The 24,996-nt window shown below is 46.9% G+C and overlaps 1 protein-coding gene across 1 annotated transcript in view; it reads right to left on the bottom strand.

Annotated features, from left to right (window-relative positions):
* Positions 1 to 2,179: 2,179 nt before the first annotated feature.
* Positions 2,180 to 24,996, bottom strand: part of GPAM (glycerol-3-phosphate acyltransferase, mitochondrial) — a 70,375-nt gene continuing 47,558 nt past the window's right edge. The window contains exons 14-21 of the mRNA XM_075258642.1: positions 13,569 to 13,639; positions 13,231 to 13,495; positions 12,863 to 13,005; positions 11,884 to 11,961; positions 10,816 to 10,953; positions 9,102 to 9,291; positions 7,426 to 7,484; positions 2,180 to 6,301 (exon numbers count right to left, since the gene is read on the bottom strand). Of these exons, the coding sequence (XP_075114743.1) occupies positions 6,185 to 6,301; positions 7,426 to 7,484; positions 9,102 to 9,291; positions 10,816 to 10,953; positions 11,884 to 11,961; positions 12,863 to 13,005; positions 13,231 to 13,495; positions 13,569 to 13,639 (1,061 nt within the window). The 3' untranslated portion in view covers positions 2,180 to 6,184. The remainder of the gene's footprint in view (positions 6,302 to 7,425; positions 7,485 to 9,101; positions 9,292 to 10,815; positions 10,954 to 11,883; positions 11,962 to 12,862; positions 13,006 to 13,230; positions 13,496 to 13,568; positions 13,640 to 24,996) is intronic.

Genomic DNA, 24,996 nt, shown 5'->3' with positions numbered 1-24,996 from the left:
CGACGGCGCTGACACCGCCGCCTGAATACGGATCTGATGAGCGTTCAGCGAGGAGCGAGGTTCTTACAGACATGGAAATCTGCATGAAGTGGAGCGGCACCCCCCAATCTGGAGACCCCACTTACTGCAGCATGGTCTGACAGCTGTGCCTATGACACTTTGCACGTACCCCAGTGACTGCAGCTTGAGCCCCCGCCCCCCTGATACAACTGACCCCCTATGGCTTTAACCACTATCACCTATAGGACTTGGCTCCAGACCCCTCCCCAAATAATCTCTGCAACTCCGGATACAGAAGCAGAAACCCTGTATATGGCGAGTCCTAATCTCTGATACTATTGTATCCAGCCTAGACAATGCTCTGTGAGCCAAGCTGCCTGGACTGATACATTGTAGCAAACTAGTACATAGCTGGTCCTGCTCTCAGATACAATAATTGTTGTATCCAACCTAGACAATGCTCTATGAGCAAAACACATCAGCAGCTGAATAAACATTCTGCCAGGGTGCTACAATGTATCAGTCTGGAGTGCAGATCGTTTCGCTTACAGAGCAGTGGATACAATAGTATCTGACAGCAGGACTAGCTCTCTACTAATTTGCTACAGTGTATCAGTTGAGCTCACAGAGCATTGTCTAGACCGGATACAATACAGCTGTGTACAGAAAGAGCCATATACAGGGTCACACTATAACTTACAGAAAGTTTCTATAAAAGGCCTTTAAGTTGTGGTTGTGACTTGCACCCCCGGCCCTGGGCGCTCCAGGACTATATGTATTACTGCAGAGTGTGACCTGTATATAAGGTGGGGGTCCAGGGTATTATAGGGGCACCGAGCTATGTATATAGGGACCCCATGCTATGTATATAGAGCGCTGCATCCATCTGGTAGAGGGGAGGACAGGATGGCGCTGACCCTGAACCAGGGCTATATACAACACTGCAGACCTGTATATGGGGTGGGGGGTCCAGGGTATTATAGGGACACCATGCTATGTATATAGAGCGCTGTATCCAGCCAGTAGAGGGGAGGACAGGATGGCGCTGACCACTGTATATGGGGTGGGGGTCCAGGGTATTATAGGGACGCCATGCTATGTATATAGGGACCCCACTGCTATGTATATAGGGAGCCCATGCCATGTATATAGGGATGCCATGCCATGTATATAGGGACCCCATGCTATGTATATAGGGACCCCATGCTATGTATCTAGAGCGCTGTATCCAGCCAGTAGAGGGGAGGACAGGATGGCGCTGACCCCTGTATATGGGGTGGTGGTCCAGGGTAATATAGGGACCCCATGCTATGTATATAGGGACCCCATGCTATGTATATAGAGCGCTGTATCCAGCCAGTAGAGGGGAGGACAGGATGGCGCTGACCCCTGTATATGGGGTGGGGGTCCAGGGTAATATAGGGACCCCATGCTATGTATATAGGGACCCCATGCTATGTATATAGAGCGCTGTATCCAGCCAGTAGAGGGGAGGACAGGATGGCGCTGACCACTGTATATGGGGTGGGGGTCCAGGGTATTATAGGGACGCCATGCTATGTATATAGGGAGCCCATGCCATGTATATAGGGACCCCACTGCTATGTATATAGGGACCCCACTGCTATGTATATAGGGAGCCCATGCCATGTATATAGGGATGCCATGCCATGTATATAGGGACCCCATGCTATGTATATAGGGCCCCCATGCTATGTATATAGGGACCCCATGCTATGTATATAGAGCGCTGTATCCAGCCAGTAGAGGGGAGGACAGGATGGCGCTGACCCCGCACCGGCGGCGGAGAACTTGTTTGGAAGCATCTGCTGTTTTCTATGTAAATTCAGACGGATGCGAATCCATTACGGCGGCTCTGGCAGATTAAAAGCTTTATCGACAACCTCTCGGGGTAATTGAATCCGGGCAGCTCCGGCCACATCCGGCCTATTAGTGGCCGCGAGGTTAGGAAACCTTTCCCCGTATCGCTCGCTGCTCGCCGAGAATCATCCTACGGTCGGACCGCGCTCGCCATACACAAGTAACTTCTACTTACAACTCTACGCTCTAGTCCTCACACAAGCTGCAGCTTCCTCCAGGATCTACATCTATATTATATTCACATTGTAACAAACCCTCAGCTGTGTGAACAGGACAAGAAAAAGAACTGACAAAAGTGGATTAGAAAGTCGCAGAAGATTTTATTATACAATTATCAATTACAGGGTTGTCAGGATTAGAAAAACATTAGACAGCGCCACCCCCGTCTACAGGTTGTGTCTGGTACTGCAGCTCCGCTCCATTAAAGTCATTGAAGACACTTTCCCTATGGACTGAGCGCCCCCTAGTGGCGGCTGCGGCTGACAATCTTATCATGTGACTGTCTATGCAGGGGGTTTGGAGCTTTGTATCAGAAGTTGCAGCTCCAATATGGAGCCAAATTACAGCATGCACTTCATTTACTGCTCTCTGTTATCAGCCACTTCAGAGAACTAGCCACAATGAGCTCGGATACATTCATATACAGGATTTGATATGTTCACAGTCCACAAGGTCCACATTGGCCCCAAACTGCCCGGACGTCGACCGCTCTGCACAGAAATGGTCACGCGTCTTGCATATGTTATAACAAGGTGCGGCGAAATTCAAGTATCGCTAGAACCTGGACAGTGAATGGTTAATAATACCTAAGAAACGCCATTTCTGGGGGTCTCCTGTGTGCACCCCCCCCCCCCCCCTGTATGATCGCGGCCACTTATTACATAGGGTTGCACAGTATAGCGGAGGATCCTATAGGGGGCTGCACCGGATATTCACACATCCAATATGATGGCAGGAATTTCTCTAGACCCCGCCCTCTTGCTTAATTTCATGGGTACAGCCCCCTCCCACAATGCTGTAATCCATGCCCTGACCCTATATGTATACATTATAGGGGGTCCTGAGGGTCTCTTGCCCCGCAGCGACTACACATGAGGTTAATAGGGTTACGGTATCGCTGGGCCGAGCCCTGACCTGACACAAGCACCGTGTAGTTGTGTTACCTGAAGGTAAGTAGCAGCATTTAGTACGAGCGCAGCAATGACGGGGTTAAGGCCGGAGTCGCCCGGGCAAGTGATCGAACAAGGACGACGCTTATTTTTCCCATTTCTTTTAACGGTTTTCCTAATCTGGCTCAGAAAAAACTGCACAAAAACCTGCACGTGTGATCCCAGCCTTACAGTGTAGGCCAAAAGTATTGGCACCCCTGCAGTTCTGTCAGATAATCCTCGTGTTCTTCCAGATAATGATTACAAGCACAAACTCTTTGGTATTTTCTTCATTTAATTTGTCTTCAATGGAAAACCACAAAAAGAATTGTCAAAAAGCCAAATTGGATATAATTCCACAGCAAACATAAAAAGGGGGTGGACAAAAGTATTGGCACTGTTTGAGAAATCATGTGATGCTTCTCTAATTTGTGTAATTAACAGCACCTGTTACTTACCTGAGGCACCTAACAGGTGGTGGCAATAACTAAATCACACTTGCAGCCGGTTGAAATGGATTAAAGTTGACTCCACCTCTGTCCGCACCAGTTCTGGAGTTTTGTGTAAAATGATCAATGATGTGACTTTTTTTTTTCATTCTCTTTTGTGTTTTTTCATTGCAAACAAAATAAATGAAGATATTACCAAAGAGTTTGTGCTTGTAATCATTATCTGGGGGACACCGAGGACTGCAGGGGGCGATACTTTTGGCCAGCACTGTATACCGTACAGTAATGGTAAAGCAAAGGAGTCACAAACAGAGAACAAAACACAATGTACCGAGGACCTGCTTATAGACTAACATCATATTTATACTCCAGTCACATCCAAAGCTGCATTAACAATCATTGCTCGGCAGGTGACTGTACCCCAGGAGCTCAGATGATGCAACCTGCAGCTCTGAACTACAACTCCCAGCATGCCCAACAGCCTGCGACATTCAATACAAAGCTTGTGCTAGTCAAGTAAAAGTCACGAGGCCCTGCCTGAAGGTTTGGTCTTACACTCCAGTCACATCCAAAGCTGCAGTAACAATTCTGCTAGCTGCTACTTCTCAGCTGTCCCCAGGCAGCTTGTTACTGTTCCCTGCTGGTTCAGGGTCTGTGCTCGGAGCATTGTGGGAAATCTGTCTGTAGCTCCAGATGTGACTGGAATAAAGGAGAATACAGAGTGCAGCTCCGGGGGTAACTCAGGATCAGATCAAGGTAAGCAAAGTATAACTGGGCAGTCCCCTGCCACACCTGTTACTGTAGCAATCCCTGACATTCTACGTTTCTATGGCAACCTATAAATGTATCAGTAAACAGTCAACACAAATGTCGGGACCTTATTGGATGATTTCCAGCAGACGTCTCCCCCCACCCCCTTTCACAGCCCAGCCCCCCACATCTCCTATGGCCAACAGTCTGAGGAACCCGCCGTACCCCACACACAGCATCCGCTGGGGTAATAAAAAATACTGCAGTACCCAAACTGACCACTTGGGCGCCATCATTTTAGACCAACGTTCCCCTCTGTCGCCCTGTTTTTGTGCAGGGTTGACCTATGAAATGGACGGAGGCGGGGCTTACGCCGATGTACCCCAAATATAGGATTCAGATGTTGGGAGGCCTATATGGCAGATTAGTGTCGTCACCCCAAAAATCTCGCCCATGTGACCCTGTTAGAACATAACGGCAGAATTACAAAAACAATTGAAATGCAAAATTAGAGGAAAAAAATAATTCAGATTTTTGCCCACTACTGAGTGCAAAGAGTTGTAGACGTCAGAGCGCGTTCACTCCGCCCTCATGTAGGACCGGGGTCAGTACCGGAGGATGCTACATAAATTAACAAGACCCTATTACCCTCCCCCCTGTACAGTCAGTACCGCCATTGTTAGTGCTCAGGTTACTTCACACCGGGGCAATAGGGCTGGGACTGAGGGTCCATAGGGGAGACCTCAGCGCCTGCACCAAAACGTTACTTCATACTCCCTGCCACTAGGGGGCGCACACTGTGTACAGATCTATACAGTCCAGGGGTGGTCGGGGACCCATGACCCTTATTGCCCAGTCCGTCTTGGCTATCCAAACCTCTCTACATTCTAAAGTTAGAAAATTCTCTAGTGCAACAAAGTAACAATTCAATTGGCTACAACTAAAGAAAGAAAAGCAAAAATTCTCCAACAAGTTGGCGCCAAATTATCCGAAACGTGAGCAGATTTACAAACGAGTCATTTTACTGATCCATAATAGACGCCGGCCGGACGCAGAATGAATGTCGCTGATCTATTCCGCACGTCCATGGCTAATACTGGAATGTGGCGCTATCCGTGCCCCCCCGACTGGTGAACACTTGTGCTTTTGGTTACGCGACAGGGTCCAGGACTCAAGCGAGTCTCGTCTATGGCGGGGAAGGCGATTTATCCCGCACAATAAGAGGGCATGGTGCAATACTGCGGCCAATAGACGCGCGTTGCGTTACGCAGCCATACATATTGGCATAGCGAGTAGTGTAACCTTGTAATGTCCGTCATGTCTGAAGGCGACGCAGCGCTAGAGACTTCTCAAAAAAAACAACGCGACTAAAACCGTCCGTAACGTCCTGATTGTAAATTATTAACATTCAACCTATTGGAACTTTTTGGACCATTTTGCAGCCACCGGCAGCCGCACATCACATGACCCATGCAGCCGTGCGCCATACAGTAGTGCCGAAGCAAGTAGTGGTGAGACTGATACCCTGACACTAGGCAGAGCCCTGCCGACTGATGTAACAGGAACCACAGAAAAATAACAAAAACCAAAAAGTTGCATTTCATTAACCCTTCACGAATAAAGAAGAAATGCAAAACATCAGACATTCAGGCGGCCGGGGTGCGCAGCGCAGACTAAAGGCGCATATACCATATAGCAACTATGGTAATGGTACAAAGGGTTAAAAACAAGGTGCGGAAATGGCTTTCCACCCTGCTGTGCGTCAGGCGGCGTGCCCAGATATAGTCCTTAGTGAGTGGCGACATCTACAAATAGGCGCAGCTGGTCACGGATGAGCAGGCGCTGGAAGAGCTCGGATTCCATGTTGCAGGCACTTGTCTGTCAGGGTGTAATGTTCAGCGGTGGTGCCGGAACGTAGTGTGACCAGAATCGTACCGCCACATGAGGTCACCGGCCTTACAACACCATAAATGCCACGATAAAGTCCAGCAGCTTGTGCCGGTTGCTTTGAGGTAAGAAAGTGCTGCTCAAGTCCAGGAGGTTATTCCGCTGCTCTTTATGGACCTGGAAGACCTGGAAAGAGAAGACGAAGGCGTTTACAGCTCTGCTACATCAGCACACAATGCGGGGCAGGGAGGACTCACTGACGCTCAGGGGTGGGGTTAAGGTGCACATTTATTAGCCACACCCCTGAGGAGCAACTACAATCTACCACTGACTCCTTGAGTATCAAGAAATGTAAAATTCAATCCTTCAAGACCCTTCACTGCCTCATAGATCCAGACACATCAACAGGCACCACCTTATCACCCCAGACAACCAGGTATTGGGTGCTGCATATTATTTGGGTACTATATATGGGGAGTCATATGGCAGTATTCAGTATAATCAGGAAAGTGCAAGCCGGCGTTGTGGCGCCCCCCACAGGACACACATCAATCAGCCTTCCTGAATACTATATAAGGGGCTGCAGACCCTACCAGGAAATATTAAGCCAGGTGTCTCATCTCATTTCTAAGTCTCCTCCGTGCCTCGGATACGTCGCCTTTTTATTGTGTCCTTATGTTTTATTTCATCTCCCTTTGGCATTTCTCATATCTGCTGATTGACCCCTCGGGGCCCTCACAGCAGGATCTGGAGGACAAGGATGTCTTCCTGGGGGCCGCACAATAAACTCTGGGGGCCCCGCAACAATCCTGGATTTATGCGACTTTCTGGTGCGACCTCACGTGATAAGAGCCCTATGGTCAAGATAAGGAAAACATGACTGCTTTCTTGCAGAAACAGCGCCACATCTGTCCACAGGCTGTTTCTGGTATTGCAAACCTGCTCCATTGATGTGAATAGGGCTGAGCTGCTGTTGTAAACACAACCTTTGGCGTTGTTTTGGAACTAAGTCGCCATGTTTTTGTAAACCTGGACTGCCACCCCCTTCCCCAACTAGACCTTATACCAGAGGGCACCAACAACAAGCAAGTTTTCTCCCCAATTCAACGATCACGATCGCGGCTCCGGCCTGTATCTGTGACCGCCAAAAAATGGGTAAAACAAAAACTATCTAGATAAGATTTGTTCTCTCTTTCTCTCTGAGCTGCCATTGCTGGATTTGCCATCGCTCTCTGTTATCTGCTGCAGTTGCCAATTTACATGAAAGAAGTGACAGAAGAAAGTGCAGGAAGAAAAGTGAAAACACTCACGCCCAGATCCACAAAGGTCTTCACTGCGTTTTTGGCGAGGCACAAAGTGGCGCTTTCAGCTGAAAAAGGAAAACAGAAAAAGATTACATTAAGTTTGCGATGTATCAACTGATGGAAACATAAATCATAATGGAGGTGTGAACAGAGCTGAAGAGGAAGAGCAACAAGAACAAGAGGAAGAACAACAAAGAAGATTAAGAACAAGAAGAATAACAACAACAAAGAAGCTCAAAACAAGAACAACAATAACAAAGAATATCAAGAACAACAAGAAGAACAACAACAAAGAAAGAAGCTCAAAACAAGAACAACAAGAACCAAGATCAAGAACAACAACAAGAAAGAATAAGAACAACAACAAAGAAGATCAAGAAGAACAACAACAAAGAAGATCAAGAACAACAAAGAAGATCAAGAACAAGAAGAAGAACAACAAAGAAGTTCAAAACAAGAACAACAACAAAGAAGATCAAGAACAACAGGAAGAACAACAACAAAGAAAGAAGCTCAAAACAAGAACAGCAAGAACCAAGATCAAAAAAAATCAAGAAGAACAACCAAGAAGCTCAAAACAAGAACAACAACAACAACAAAGAAGATCAAGAACAAGAAGAAGAACAACAAAGAAGCTCAAAAAAACAACAACAACAAGAACCAAGATCAAGAACAACAACAACAAAGAAGATCAAGAAGAACAACAAGAACAACAACAACCAATAATAAGCAACCCTGCACTATTCTGTAGGTAACTGCTGCACTTTCAAACAAACAAATAATATAGACTCATTCAGACATATTTGGATACCTCCATGATGAGGGGCGCGTTCAGTCACCTCCATAATGAGGGATGGGGCACATCAGGTCATCACCTTGGTCTTGATGACTTTAAAGGGTCTCACGCTTTGAACCCCAATAACTTTAGGGCCACCACTGACTCTGCCATTGCAGTTTTTGCTTCTGTAGTGTCAACTTTCTAAAATCTTAGGCGCAGTAAGGGTGCGGCTCACTATTCTGCCCCCCTAATGCCCTGGGATGGGCACAATATTTAAGACGCGTCTGATATACAAGGAAATAGCCTCCGACCGCTGACCCCCACTATAAATAATGTATGAGGAAGGGTCAATAAAGAGAAGATGGAGCAGTTACACAATAACTAGAAGACGAGAAGAGGTTTTAGAAGACGTCTACAAATCCCAAACACAGCTCCAGCACTGCCCCCTAGTGTTACTCTCTGGTAGTACAGTTAAAAATATTCCGCTATGGATATCATATAAATCTCTCTGCAGCATCGCCATATACGACCCTCCACCCAAAGAGGTAGGAGAGGGTGAGGTAGAGGGGGCCTCCTGCCTGACAACTCTCAGCATATTATATAGACTCTTACAGGGGTTGTCACGGATCTGTGTCACACTGCATCGTGGGTATGACCTGGAGCCATTGCTCCTTGTACCTATACATGGCTATTGATGTGATCCCGTATACAGAAAGGCGTATATTTTGGGAGGGGATGAGCCTTATACTTCACATCCAGACCTAGAGCGCCATCTAGTGTACCAACCAGGAATTTCTATTATACATCCCCTGATATTGCCGCAGTGTGAACGGACCAACCAGTCTACAGCCAGGTATATATTAATCGCTAGCGCCCCCCACCAGCAGGGAAGGGAAGGACTCACTGTAGACGGCGATTTTCCTCTCGGCCCTGGCGAGCAGGTATTTGTGCACATTCTGGGTGAACTCTCGCTCCTTGACGGGTCCGGTGAAGGTGTGGAGGAAGGAGGCCGCAGAGCTGTACGCCTCCAAGATGGGGCCCAGCAGTCGCTGCAGGAAAGTGATGAACTGCCGATGCTCTTGTGCCGGGCTCACCTGCACCAAAAAGTGCAATAGTTATAGTAATGGGAGGAAACATTAGTGGAGGCCTCCATATGTAGTCAGGTGAGGCAACCTCTGCTGTGACTAGTGGGGGGACTAGAGAAGGTTACCTGCTGTGTATAGTGGGGGGGATTAGATAAGATTACCTGCTGTGACTAGTGGGGAAAACTGTGCCTAATTAGAAGCATGATGTGACTAGGAAAGGGAATGGTGACTAGATAGGAGCCGGATGTGACTAGTAGGCGGAATGGTGACTAGATAAGACCCGGATGTGACTAGTAGGCGGAATGGTGACTAGATAGAAGCCTGATGTGACTAGTAGGGGGAATGGTGACTAGATAGGAGCCGGATGTGACTAGTAGGGGGAATGGTGACTAGCTAGGAGCCAGATGTCACTAGTAGGGGGAATGGTGACTAGCTAGGAGCCAGATGTCACTAGTAGGAGGAATGGTGACTAGATAGGAACCTGATATGACTAGTAGGGGGAATGGTGACTAGATAGAAGCCGGATGTGACCAGTAGGGGGAATGGTGATTAGCTAGGAGCCGGATATGACTAGTAGGGGGAATGGTGCCTAGATAGGAGCCTGATGTGACTAGTAGGAAGAATGGTGACTAGATGAGACCCGGATGTGACTAGTAGGCGGAATGGTGACTAGATAGGAACCTGATATGACTAGTAGGGGGAATGGTGACTAGATAGAAGCCGGATGTGACCAGTAGGGGGAATGGTGATTAGCTAGGAGCCGGATGTGACTAGTAGGGGGAATGGTGCCTAGATAGGAGCCTGATGTGACTAGTAGGAAGAATGGTGACTAGATGAGACCCGGATGTGACTAGTAGGCGGAATGGTGACTAGATAGAAGCCTGATGTGACCAGTAGGGTGAATGGTGACTAGACAGGAGCCGGATGTGACCAGTAGGGTGAATGGTGACTAGACAGGAGCCTGATGTGACTAGTAGGGGGAATGGTGACTAGATAGGAGCCTGATGTGACTAGTAGGAAGAATGGTGACTAGATAGGAGCTGGATGTGACCAGTAGGGTGAATGGTGACTAGACAGGAGCCGGATGTGACTAGTAGGGGGAATGGTGACTAGATAGGTGCCTGATGTGACTAGTAGGGGGAATGGTGACTAGATAGGAGCCTGATGTGACTAGTAGGAAGAATGGTGACTAGACAGGAGCTGGATGTGACTAGTAGGGTGAATGGTGACTAGACAGGAGCCGGATGTGACTAGCAGGGGGAATGGTGACTAGATAGGAGCCTGATGTGACTAGTAGGAAGAATGGTGACTAGACAGGAGCTGGCTGTGACCAGTAGGGTGAATGGTGACTAGATAGAAGCCGGATGTGACTAGTAGGGGGAATGGTGACTAGATAGGAGCCTGATGTGACTAGTAGGGGGAATGGTGACTAGATAGGAGCCTGATGTGACTAGTAGGGGGAATGGTGACTAGATAGGAGCCTGATGTGACTAGTAGGGGGAATGGTGACTAGATGGGATTAACTTTGTGCACCTTTAAATAACGATCTCTTTGCTCCTCTCCGAAATCACTGTCTTCATCCTCCTCATCGCTCCTCCACCGCACATGCTCCGCCATCTTGTTCTCCCAGGTGGGCTCGCCAAGATTCGGACTCCCATCCTCCTGATCTTCCTGAAATGTAAAAAGTACAAACCTCGAATTAATTTAACTAACTCTCCAAATCTGCAAAACCGGATACATTACTGCAGGTCACATCTTATACTCCAATCACATCCAAAGCTTCATTCCCAAGTCTACTAACCACTAATAGGAGTCCATCAGCACTGGCAAAGGTCACAGCCCCAGGAGCCCAAATAAGACCCCAGACCATCTTCGGCTTCCTTCATCAGATTGCTGTACTGGATTAACCCTTTCCTTCCCAAGGACCTCTCTGATACAAAGTGCCAGGAAGGCGCAGCAATAAGCAACATGATATCAGATCCATCCTGGATAGCAACAGCTCAGGCTACACAACAGCGAGAGGTACAATCTGCGCCTTGTTTTATAGATACAACCTTCACCTACAGCACGATCCTGGGACTAAGCTCTGCCATTTGTCTTTGCACTCACCAATTGCTGCGATGTTGCAGGAGGGCGCTGGTGTGTGAATTATTCACTAGTATTTTCTATACAGCCGAGGCTGCAGTTTCAGACACATGATATTGGACTTGCTCAGCAGCTCTTGGCAGGGCGCAGGGATGCGGGTAACACATTAGTGGCCAGACACCACTTGGCTTCAGTTACATTGTATTTCAGAGCACAAGCTCCTGGTGCAGACTCGTGCGGGTTACGTGAACTTTGCACCTGGATCTATCACTTTTTACTATGTTTTTGGGTGTGACCTCCTATATGTCACCTTGTATGAAGATATTTTCATGTAGCCTTACATATAGTAACTTAACCCTCTTTCCCCCGCAATCCCCTACAACATAGAATGTATAAGGAACTAACCAGATCCTGCAGCCTGAGAAGAAACAAGAAATGCAGCTCTGGATGTGACTGGAGTAGAGGACGTGATAGTAATCTAAAGGTTGGTGAATAATACAGACATATAGCGATTACCTCGGCCACCAAGAGGACCCCGTATGTGATGAGCTGCTGGACGGCTTCGTGGCACACCTGGTAGAACATCTGGCAAGGCTGCAAAACAGAAGTCATGTCCTGTCTGAAAACCAACATTGTTACAGTAGACTTGAGCATCGGGTGGTATTACCAATATATAACTATTACATGGGCACAATGTGGCGGTATTATCCGACCACTGTATAACTATTACATGGGCATGGTGTGGCGGTATTATCCGACCACTGTATAACTATTACATGGGCACAGTGTGGCGGTATTATCTGACCACTGTATAACTATTACATGGGCACAGTGTGGCGGTATTATCCAACCACTGTATAACTATTACATGAGCACGGTGTGGCGGTATTATCTGACCACTATATATCTATTACATGGGCACGGTGTGGCGGTATTATCTGACCACTATATATCTATTACATGGGCACGGTGTGGCGGTATTTAATGACCAGTGTATAACTATTACATGGGCACAGTGTGGCGGTATTTAATGACCAGTGTATAACTATTACATGGGCACAGTGTGGCGGTATTTAATGACCAGTGTATAACTATTACATGGGCACAGTGTGGCGGTATTTAATGACCAGTGTATAACTATTACATGGGCACAGTGTGGCGGTATTTAATGACCACTGTATAACTATTACATGAGCACAGTGTGGCGGTATTTAATGACCACTGTATAACTATTACATGGGCACGGTGTGGCGGTATTATTTGACCACTGTATGAATTCATGTACGACTACATGGGCACTGGATCTTCAGTCAAACGCTGAACAATTATTGGCCCTTTTCCCAGGCTGTGGGGACCCTGGAGTAGAGGTGATTGAGGGGAACACCACCACTGTCCAGGGCTATCAGCAGGGGGCACCAGTGCCATGGCACATATTCCTCAGCTTCATACATGACACATATAACGCTGAGCTGCGGCCCCGGGACCTCTCACTGACCAGGGCAATGGTTCCTTCATTAGACAGCAGGTAGCACAAGGCAGCGGCGGTGCGGAGAAGTCTCTCCTGGCTGACGGTCCCTTCAGAGGATCCCAAAGTCATGTCCGTCGTCCTCCTGTTCAGCTCCACGTGCAGAGCGCTGGCTACAAAGGAAAAATCATCATCATCAAGACCCTGAAAAGAGAGGAGGACCCCGACCGAAATACAGGGACCCATAGGATTATCCCAGCAACTGCACCACATGTAACCAAAGCACAGAAGAAACACTGAGTGCAGCTCTGGAGGTGACAAGAGGAGACTGCCCCTCCTATGTAATCTGTATAAAACTGTCTATGAGAGGGGAGATCCTCAGATCCCGGGAGACTCACCCACAATGGCCTCGGTAATGTAGACGTGAAGGACTCCATTACTGTAGAAGTTCAGCTCAAACACAGCCGGGATGTTAGTGTTAGGGGCGATGAAGAACTCGCTGCTGGGGGCGGTGTGGGTGATGACCACGGAGTTACCCAGGAGGTGGATGGCGTGCATGACCACGTCCTCACAGCTGCCAGAGAAGCCCAGGTCAAAGTCCCGCGCCAGGACCTCCTCCTTCATGGAGAAGAAGTCCTCCACCAGCACCGAGAGACTCACACCCTGCGGAGACAGCGGCGGTCAGAGGGCCGGAGACCACCAAAATATGGGGAGAAGAACAGAGACCACGACTCACCTCCCGATAGCGGTACAAGAGTAGGCAGGCGACAATGTGGGTGGACATGACAGCGCAGCACTGGTCAGCCGCTAAAGGAGACAGGAAAATGGCAGATAACAGATAGTAATAGATTGTATTCCACTGTCCTACAGTCGGCCTCTCCTCTCCTGACATGGCTGATAACAGATAGTAATAGATTGTATTCCCCTGTCCTACAGTCGGCCTCTCCTCTCCTGACATGGCTGATAACAGATAGTAATAGATTGTATTCCCCTGTCCTACAGTCGGCCTCTCCTCTCCTGACATGGCTGATAACAGATAGTAATAGATTGTATTCCCCTGTCCTACAGTCGGCCTCTCCTGACATGGCTGATAACAGATAGTAATAGATTGTATTCCCCTGTCCTACAGTCGGCCTCTCCTCTCCTGACATGGCTGATAACAGATAGTAATAGATTGTATTCTCTTGTCCTACAGTCGGCCTCTCCTCTCCTGACATGGCTGATAACAGATAGTAATAGATTGTATTCCCCTGTCCTACAGTCGGCCTCTCCTGACATGGCTGATAACAGATAGTAATAGATTGTATTCCCCTGTCCTACAGTCGGCCTCTCCTCTCCTGACATGGCTGATAACAGATAGTAATAGATTGTATTCTCTTGTCCTACAGTCGGCCTCTCCTCTCCTGACATGGCTGATAACAGATAGTAATAGATTGTATTCCCCTGTCCTACAGTCGGCCTCTCCTGATATGGCTGATAACAGATAGTAATAGATTGTATTCTCCTGTCCTACAGTCGGCCTCTCCCCTCCTGACAGGGCTGATAACAGATAGTAATAGATTGTATTCTCCTGTCCTACAGTCGGCCTCTCCTCTCCTGACATGGCTGATAACAGATAGTAATAGATTGTATTCCCCTGTCCTACAGTCGGCCTCTCCTCTCCTGACATGGCTGATAACAGATAGTAATAGATTGTATTCCCCTGTCCTACAGTCGGCCTCTCCTGATATGGCTGATAACAGATAGTAATAGATTGTATTCCCCTGTCCTACAGTCGGCCTCTCCCCTCCTGACAGGGCTGATAACAGATAGTAATAGATTGTATTCTCCTGTCCTACAGTCGGCCTCTCCTCTCCTGACATGGCTGATAACAGATAGTAATAGATTGTATTCCCCTGTCCTACAGTCGGCCTCTCCTCTCCTGACATGGCTGATAACAGATAGTAATAGATTGTATTCCCCTGTCCTACAGTCGGCCTCTCCTCTCCTGACATGGCTGATAACAGATAGTAATAGATTGTATTCCCCTGTCCTACAGTCGGCCTCTCCTGACATGGCTGATAACAGATAGTAATAGATTGTATTCCCCTGTCCTACAGTCGGCCTCTCCTCTCCTGACATGGCTGATAACAGATAGTAATAGATTGTATTCCCCTGTCCTACAGTCGGCCTCTCCTCTCCTGACATGGCTGATAACAGATAGCAATAGATTGTATTCTCCTGTCCTACAGTTGGCCTCTCCTCTCCTGACATGGCTGATAACAGATAGTAATAGATTGTATTCTCCTGTACTACAGTCGGCCTCTCCTCTCCTGACATGGCTGATAACAGATAGTAATAGATTGTATTCTCCTGTCCTACAGTCGGCCTCTCCTCTCCTGACATGGCTGATAACAGATAGTAATATATTGTATTCTCCTGTCCTACAGTCGGCCTCTCCTCTCCTGACATGGCTGATAACAGATAGTAATAGATTGTATTCCCCTGTCCTATAGTCGGCCTCTCCCCTCCTGACATGGCTGATAACAGATAGTAATAGATTGTATTCTCCTGTCCTACAGTCGGCCTCTCCCCTCCTGACATGGCTGATAACAGATAGTAATATATTGTATTCTCCTGTCCTACAGTCGGCCTCTCCTGACATGGCTGATAACAGATAGTAATATATTGTATTCTCCTGTCCTACAGTCGGCCTCTCCTGACATGGCTGATAACAGATAGTAATAGATTGTATTCCCCTGTCCTACAGTCGGCCTCTCCTCTCCTGACATGGCTGATAACAGATAGTAATAGATTGTATTCTCCTGTCCTACAGTCAGCCTCTCCTCTCCTGACATGGCTGATAACAGATAGTAATAGATTGTATTCCCCTGTCCTACAGTCGGCCTCTCCTCTCCTGACATGGCTGATAACAGATAGTAATAGATTGTATTCCCCTGTCCTACAGTCGGCCTCTCCTCTCCTGACATGGCTGATAACAGATAGTAATAGATTGTATTCCCCTGTCCTACAGTCGGTCTCTCCTCTCCTGACATGGCTGATAACAGATAGTAATAGATTGTATTCCCCTGTCCTACAGTCGGCCTCTCCTGATATGGCTGATAACAGATAGTAATAGATTGTATTCTCCTGTCCTACAGTCGGCCTCTCCCCTCCTGACAGGGCTGATAACAGATAGTAATAGATTGTATTCTCCTGTCCTACAGTCGGCCTCTCCTCTCCTGACATGGCTGATAACAGATAGTAATAGATTGTATTCCCCTGTCCTACAGTCGGCCTCTCCTCTCCTGACATGGCTGATAACAGATAGTAATAGATTGTATTCCCCTGTCCTACAGTCGGCCTCTCCTCTCCTGACATGGCTGATAACAGATAGTAATAGATTGTATTCCCCTGTCCTACAGTCGGCCTCTCCTGACATGGCTGATAACAGATAGTAATAGATTGTATTCCCCTGTCCTACAGTCGGCCTCTCCTCTCCTGACATGGCTGATAACAGATAGTAATAGATTGTATTCCCCTGTCCTACAGTCGGCCTCTCCTCTCCTGACATGGCTGATAACAGATAGCAATAGATTGTATTCTCCTGTCCTACAGTCGGCCTCTCCTCTCCTGACATGGCTGATAACAGATAGTAATAGATTGTATTCTCCTGTACTACAGTCGGCCTCTCCTCTCCTGACATGGCTGATAACAGATAGTAATAGATTGTATTCTCCTGTCCTACAGTCGGCCTCTCCTCTCCTGACATGGCTGATAACAGACAGTAATAGATTGTATTCTCCTGTCCTACAGTCGGCCTCTCCTCTCCTGACATGGCTGATAACAGATAGTAATATATTGTATTCTCCTGTCCTACAGTCGGCCTCTCCTCTCCTGACATGGCTGATAACAGATAGTAATAGATTGTATTCCCCTGTCCTATAGTCGGCCTCTCCCCTCCTGACATGGCTGATAACAGATAGTAATAGATTGTATTCTCCTGTCCTACAGTCGGCCTCTCCCCTCCTGACATGGCTGATAACAGATAGTAATATATTGTATTCTCCTGTCCTACAGTCGGCCTCTCCTGACATGGCTGATAACAGATAGTAATATATTGTATTCTCCTGTCCTACAGTCGGCCTCTCCTGACATGGCTGATAACAGATAGTAATAGATTGTATTCCCCTGTCCTACAGTCGGCCTCTCCTCTCCTGACATGGCTGATAACAGATAGTAATAGATTGTATTCTCCTGTCCTACAGTCAGCCTCTCCTCTCCTGACATGGCTGATAACAGATAGTAATAGATTGTATTCCCCTGTCCTACAGTCGGCCTCTCCTCTCCTGACATGGCTGATAACAGATAGTAATAGATTGTATTCCCCTGTCCTACAGTCGGCCTCTCCTCTCCTGACATGGCTGATAACAGATAGTAATAGATTGTATTCCCCTGTCCTACAGTCGGTCTCTCCTCTCCTGACATGGCTGATAACAGATAGTAATAGATTGTATTCTCCTGTCCTACAGTCAGCCTCTCCTCTCCTGACATGGCTGATAACAGATAGTAATAGATTGTATTCCCCTGTCCTACAGTCGGCCTCTCCTCTCCTGACATGGCTGATAACAGATAGTAATAGATTGTATTCTCCTGTCCTACAGTCGGCCTCTCCTCTCCTGACATGGCTGATAACAGATAGTAATAGATTGTATTCTCCTGTCCTACAGTCAGCCTCTCCTCTCCTGACATGGCTGATAACAGATAGTAATAGATTGTATTCCCCTGTCCTACAGTCGGCCTCTCCTCTCCTGACATGGCTGATAACAGATAGTAATAGATTGTATTCCCCTGTCCTACAGTCGGCCTCTCCTCTCCTGACATGGCTGATAACAGATAGTAATAGATTGTATTCTCCTGTCCTACAGTCAGCCTCTCCTCTCCTGACATGGCTGATAACAGATAGTAATAGATTGTATTCCCCTGTCCTACAGTCGGCCTCTCCTCTCCTGACATGGCTGATAACAGATAGTAATAGATTGTATTCGCCTGTCCTACAGTCGGCCTCTCCTCTCCTGACATGGCTGATAACAGATAGTAATAGATTGTATTCCCCTGTCCTACAGTCGGCCTCTCCTCTCCTGACATGGCTGATAACAGATAGTAATAGATTGTATTCCCCTGTCCTACAGTCGGCCTCTCCTCTCCTGACATGGCTGATAACAGATAGTAATAGATTGTATTCTCCTGTCCTACAGTCGGCCTCTCCTTTCCTGAAATGACTGATAACAGATAGTAATAGATTGTATTCCCCTGTCCTACAGTCGGCCTCTCCTCTCCTGACATGGCTGATAACAGATAGTAATAGATTGTATTCCCCTGTCCTACAGTCGGCCTCTCCTCTCCTGACATGGCTGATAACAGATAGTAATGGCTTGTATTCTCCTGTCCTACAGTCGGCCTCTCCTCTCCTGACATGGCTGATAACAGATAGTAATAGAATGTATTCTCCTGTCCTACAGTCGGCCTCTCTTCTCCTGACATGGCTGATAACAGATAGTAATAGATTGTATTCTCCTGTCCTACAGTCGGCCTCTCCTCTCCTGACATGGCTGATAACAGATAGTAATAGATTGTATTCTCCTGTCCTACAGTCGGCCTCTCCTCTCCTGACATGGCTGATAACAGATAGTAATAGATTGTATTCTCCTGTCCTACAGTCAGCCTCTCCTCTCCTGACATGGCTGATAACAGATAGTAATAGATTGTATTCCCCTGTCCTACAGTCGGCCTCTCCTCTCCTGACATGGCTGATAACAGATAGTAATAGATTGTATTCGCCTGTCCTACAGTCGGCCTCTCCTCTCCTGACATGGCTGATAACAGATAGTAATAGATTGTATTCCCCTGTCCTACAGTCGGCCTCTCCTCTCCTGACATGGCTGATAACAGATAGTAATAGATTGTATTCCCCTGTCCTACAGTCGGCCTCTCCTCTCCTGACATGGCTGATAACAGATAGTAATAGATTGTATTCTCCTGTCCTACAGTCGGCCTCTCCTTTCCTGAAATGACTGATAACAGATAGTAATAGATTGTATTCCCCTGTCCTACAGTCGGCCTCTCCTCTCCTGACATGGCTGATAACAGATAGTAATAGATTGTATTCCCCTGTCCTACAGTCGGCCTCTCCTCTCCTGACATGGCTGATAACAGATAGTAATGGCTTGTATTCTCCTGTCCTACAGTCGGCCTCTCCTCTCCTGACATGGCTGATAACAGATAGTAATAGATTGTATTCTCCTGTCCTACAGTCGGCCTCTCTTCTCCTGACATGGCTGATAACAGATAGTAATAGATTGTATTCTCCTGTCCTACAGTCGGCCTCTCCTCTCCTGACATGGCTGATAACAGATAGTAATAGATTGTATTCTCCTGTCCTACAGTCGGCCTCTCCTCTCCTGACATGGCTGATAACAGATAGTAATAGATTGTATTCTCCTGTCCTACAGTCAGCCTCTCCTCTCCTGACATGGCTGATAACAGATAGTAATAGATTGTATTCCCCTGTCCTACAGTCGGCCTCTCCTCTCCTGACATGGCTGATAACAGTAATAGATTGTATTCCCCTGTCCTACAGTCGGCCTCTCCTCTCCTGACATGGCTGATAACAGATAGTAATAGATTGTATTCCCCTGTCCTACAGTCGGCCTCTCCTGATATGGCTGATAACAGATAGTAATAGATTGTATTCCCCTGTCCTACAGTCGGCCTCTCCTCTCCTGACATGGCTGATAACAGATAGTAATAGATTGTATTCCCCTGTCCTACAGTCGGCCTCTCCTCTCCTGACATGGCTGATAATAGATAGTAATAGATTGTATTCTCCTGTCCTACAGTCGGCCTCTCCTGACATGGCTGATAACAGATAGTAATAGATTGTATTCGCCTGTCCTACAGTCGGCCTCTCCTCTCCTGACATGGCTGATAACAGATAGTAATAGATTGTATTCCCCTGTCCTACAGTCGGCCTCTCCTCTCCTGACATGGCTGATAACAGATAGTAATAGATTGTATTCCCCTGTCCTACAGTCGGCCTCTCCTCTCCTGACATGGCTGATAACAGATAGTAATAGATTGTATTCTCCTGTCCTACAGTCGGCCTCTCCTTTCCTGAAATGACTGATAACAGATAGTAATAGATTGTATTCCCCTGTCCTACAGTCGGCCTCTCCTCTCCTGACATGGCTGATAACAGATAGTAATAGATTGTATTCCCCTGTCCTACAGTCGGCCTCTCCTCTCCTGACATGGCTGATAACAGATAGTAATGGCTTGTATTCTCCTGTCCTACAGTCGGCCTCTCCTCTCCTGACATGGCTGATAACAGATAGTAATAGATTGTATTCTCCTGTCCTACAGTCGGCCTCTCTTCTCCTGACATGGCTGATAACAGATAGTAATAGATTGTATTCTCCTGTCCTACAGTCGGCATCTCCTCTCCTGACATGGCTGATAACAGATAGTAATAGATTGTATTCTCCTGTCCTACAGTCGGCCTCTCCTCTCCTGACATGGCTGATAACAGATAGTAATAGATTGTATTCTCCTGTCCTACAGTCAGCCTCTCCTCTCCTGACATGGCTGATAACAGATAGTAATAGATTGTATTCCCCTGTCCTACAGTCGGCCTCTCCTCTCCTGACATGGCTGATAACAGTAATAGATTGTATTCCCCTGTCCTACAGTCGGCCTCTCCTCTCCTGACATGGCTGATAACAGATAGTAATAGATTGTATTCCCCTGTCCTACAGTCGGCCTCTCCTGATATGGCTGATAACAGATAGTAATAGATTGTATTCCCCTGTCCTACAGTCGGCCTCTCCTCTCCTGATATGGCTGATAACAGATAGTAATAGATTGTATTCTCCTGTCCTACAGTCGGCCTCTCCTCTCCTGACATGGCTGATAACAGATAGTAATAGATTGTATTCTCCTGTCCTACAGTCGGCCTCTCCTGACATGGCTGATAACAGATAGTAATAGATTGTATTCCCTGACCTACAGTCGGCCTCTCCTTTCCTGACATGACTGATAACAGATAGTAATAGATTGTATTCCCCTGTCCTACAGTCGGCCTCTCCTCTCCTGACATGACTGATAACAGATAGTAATAGATTGTATTCCCTGTCCTACAGTCGGCCTCTCCTTTCCTGACATGACTGATAACAGATAGTAATAGATTGTATTCCCCTGTCCTACAGTCGGCCTCTCCTTTCCTGACATGACTGATAACAGATAGTAATAGATTGTATTCCCCTGTCCTACAGTCGGCCTCTCCTGACATGGCTGATAACAGATAGTAATAGATTGTATTCCACTGTCCTACAGTCGGCCTCTCCTTTCCTGACATGACTGATAACAGATAGTAATAGATTGTATTCCCTGTCCTACAGTCGGCCTCTCCTTTCCTGACATGACTGATAACAGATAGTAATAGATTGTATTCCCCTGTCCTACAGTCGGCCTCTCCTTTCCTGACATGACTGATAACAGATAGTAATAGATTGTATTCCCCTGTCCTACAGTCGGCCTCCCCTGACATGGCTGATAACAGATAGTAATAGATTGTATTCCCCTGTCCTACAGTCGGCCTCTCCTCTCCTGACATGGCTGATAACAGATAGTAATAGATTGTATTCTCCTGTCCTACAGTCGGCCTCTCCTCTCCTGACATGGCTGATAACAGATAGTAATAGATTGTATTCTCCTGTCCTACAGTCGGCCTCTCCTCTCCTGACATGGCTGATAACAGATAGTAATAGATTGTATTCTCCTGTCCTACAGTCGGCCTCTCCTCTCCTGACATGGCTGATAACAGATAGTAATAGATTGTATTCTCCTGTCCTACAGTCAGCCTCTCCTCTCCTGACATGGCTGATAACAGATAGTAATAGATTGTATTCCCCTGTCCTACAGTCGGCCTCTCCTCTCCTGACATGGCTGATAACAGATAGTAATAGATTGTATTCGCCTGTCCTACAGTCGGCCTCTCCTCTCCTGACATGGCTGATAACAGATAGTAATAGATTGTATTCCCCTGTCCTACAGTCGGCCTCTCCTCTCCTGACATGGCTGATAACAGATAGTAATAGATTGTATTCCCCTGTCCTACAGTCGGCCTCTCCTCTCCTGACATGGCTGATAACAGATAGTAATAGATTGTATTCTCCTGTCCTACAGTCGGCCTCTCCTTTCCTGAAATGACTGATAACAGATAGTAATAGATTGTATTCCCCTGTCCTACAGTCGGCCTCTCCTCTCCTGACATGGCTGATAACAGATAGTAATAGATTGTATTCCCCTGTCCTACAGTCGGCCTCTCCTCTCCTGACATGGCTGATAACAGATAGTAATGGCTTGTATTCTCTTGTCCTATAGTCGGCCTCTCCTCTCCTGACATGGCTGATAACAGATAGTAATAGATTGTATTCTCCTGTCCTACAGTCGGCCTCTCTTCTCCTGACATGGCTGATAACAGATAGTAATAGATTGTATTCTCCTGTCCTACAGTCGGCCTCTCCTCTCCTGACATGGCTGATAACAGATAGTAATAGATTGTATTCTCCTGTCCTACAGTCGGCCTCTCCTCTCCTGACATGGCTGATAACAGATAGTAATAGATTGTATTCTCCTGTCCTACAGTCAGCCTCTCCTCTCCTGACATGGCTGATAACAGATAGTAATAGATTGTATTCCCCTGTCCTACAGTCGGCCTCTCCTCTCCTGACATGGCTGATAACAGTAATAGATTGTATTCCCCTGTCCTACAGTCGGCCTCTCCTCTCCTGACATGGCTGATAACAGATAGTAATAGATTGTATTCCCCTGTCCTACAGTCGGCCTCTCCTGATATGGCTGATAACAGATAGTAATAGATTGTATTCCCCTGTCCTACAGTCGGCCTCTCCTCTCCTGACATGGCTGATAACAGATAGTAATAGATTGTATTCCCCTGTCCTACAGTCGGCCTCTCCTCTCCTGACATGGCTGATAACAGATAGTAATAGATTGTATTCTCCTGTCCTACAGTCGGCCTCTCCTGACATGGCTGATAACAGATAGTAATAGATTGTATTCGCCTGTCCTACAGTCGGCCTCTCCTCTCCTGACATGGCTGATAACAGATAGTAATAGATTGTATTCCCCTGTCCTACAGTCGGCCTCTCCTCTCCTGACATGGCTGATAACAGATAGTAATAGATTGTATTCCCCTGTCCTACAGTCGGCCTCTCCTCTCCTGATATGGCTGATAACAGATAGTAATAGATTGTATTCTCCTGTCCTACAGTCGGCCTCTCCTCTCCTGACATGGCTGATAACAGATAGTAATAGATTGTATTCTCCTGTCCTACAGTCGGCCTCTCCTGACATGGCTGATAACAGATAGTAATAGATTGTATTCCCTGACCTACAGTCGGCCTCTCCTTTCCTGACATGACTGATAACAGATAGTAATAGATTGTATTCCCCTGTCCTACAGTCGGCCTCTCCTCTCCTGACATGACTGATAACAGATAGTAATAGATTGTATTCCCTGTCCTACAGTCGGCCTCTCCTTTCCTGACATGACTGATAACAGATAGTAATAGATTGTATTCCCCTGTCCTACAGTCGGCCTCTCCTTTCCTGACATGACTGATAACAGATAGTAATAGATTGTATTCCCCTGTCCTACAGTCGGCCTCTCCTGACATGGCTGATAACAGATAGTAATAGATTGTATTCCACTGTCCTACAGTCGGCCTCTCCTTTCCTGACATGACTGATAACAGATAGTAATAGATTGTATTCCCTGTCCTACAGTCGGCCTCTCCTTTCCTGACATGACTGATAACAGATAGTAATAGATTGTATTCCCCTGTCCTACAGTCGGCCTCTCCTTTCCTGACATGACTGATAACAGATAGTAATAGATTGTATTCCCCTGTCCTACAGTCGGCCTCCCCTGACATGGCTGATAACAGATAGTAATAGATTGTATTCCCCTGTCCTACAGTCGGCCTCTCCTCTCCTGACATGGCTGATAACAGATAGTAATAGATTGTATTCTCCTGTCCTACAGTCGGCCTCTCCTCTCCTGACATGGCTGATAACAGATAGTAATAGATTGTATTCTCCTGTCCTACAGTCGGCCTCTCCTCTCCTGACATGGCTGATAACAGATAGTAATAGATTGTATTCTCCTGTCCTACAGTCGGCCTCTCCTCTCCTGACATGGCTGATAACAGATAGTAATAGATTGTATTCTCCTGTCCTACAGTCAGCCTCTCCTCTCCTGACATGGCTGATAACAGATAGTAATAGATTGTATTCCCCTGTCCTACAGTCGGCCTCTCCTCTCCTGACATGGCTGATAACAGATAGTAATAGATTGTATTCGCCTGTCCTACAGTCGGCCTCTCCTCTCCTGACATGGCTGATAACAGATAGTAATAGATTGTATTCCCCTGTCCTACAGTCGGCCTCTCCTCTCCTGACATGGCTGATAACAGATAGTAATAGATTGTATTCCCCTGTCCTACAGTCGGCCTCTCCTCTCCTGACATGGCTGATAACAGATAGTAATAGATTGTATTCTCCTGTCCTACAGTCGGCCTCTCCTTTCCTGAAATGACTGATAACAGATAGTAATAGATTGTATTCCCCTGTCCTACAGTCGGCCTCTCCTCTCCTGACATGGCTGATAACAGATAGTAATAGATTGTATTCCCCTGTCCTACAGTCGGCCTCTCCTCTCCTGACATGGCTGATAACAGATAGTAATGGCTTGTATTCTCTTGTCCTATAGTCGGCCTCTCCTCTCCTGACATGGCTGATAACAGATAGTAATAGATTGTATTCTCCTGTCCTACAGTCGGCCTCTCTTCTCCTGACATGGCTGATAACAGATAGTAATAGATTGTATTCTCCTGTCCTACAGTCGGCCTCTCCTCTCCTGACATGGCTGATAACAGATAGTAATAGATTGTATTCTCCTGTCCTACAGTCGGCCTCTCCTCTCCTGACATGGCTGATAACAGATAGTAATAGATTGTATTCTCCTGTCCTACAGTCAGCCTCTCCTCTCCTGACATGGCTGATAACAGATAGTAATAGATTGTATTCCCCTGTCCTACAGTCGG

This window comes from Leptodactylus fuscus, chromosome 10 (genome assembly GCF_031893055.1).
Source record: "Leptodactylus fuscus isolate aLepFus1 chromosome 10, aLepFus1.hap2, whole genome shotgun sequence".
Lineage (NCBI taxonomy): Eukaryota > Metazoa > Chordata > Amphibia > Anura > Leptodactylidae > Leptodactylus > Leptodactylus fuscus.
Note: the sequence above shows the minus strand (reverse complement) of the source record. Positions and strands in the feature narration are given on the sequence as shown.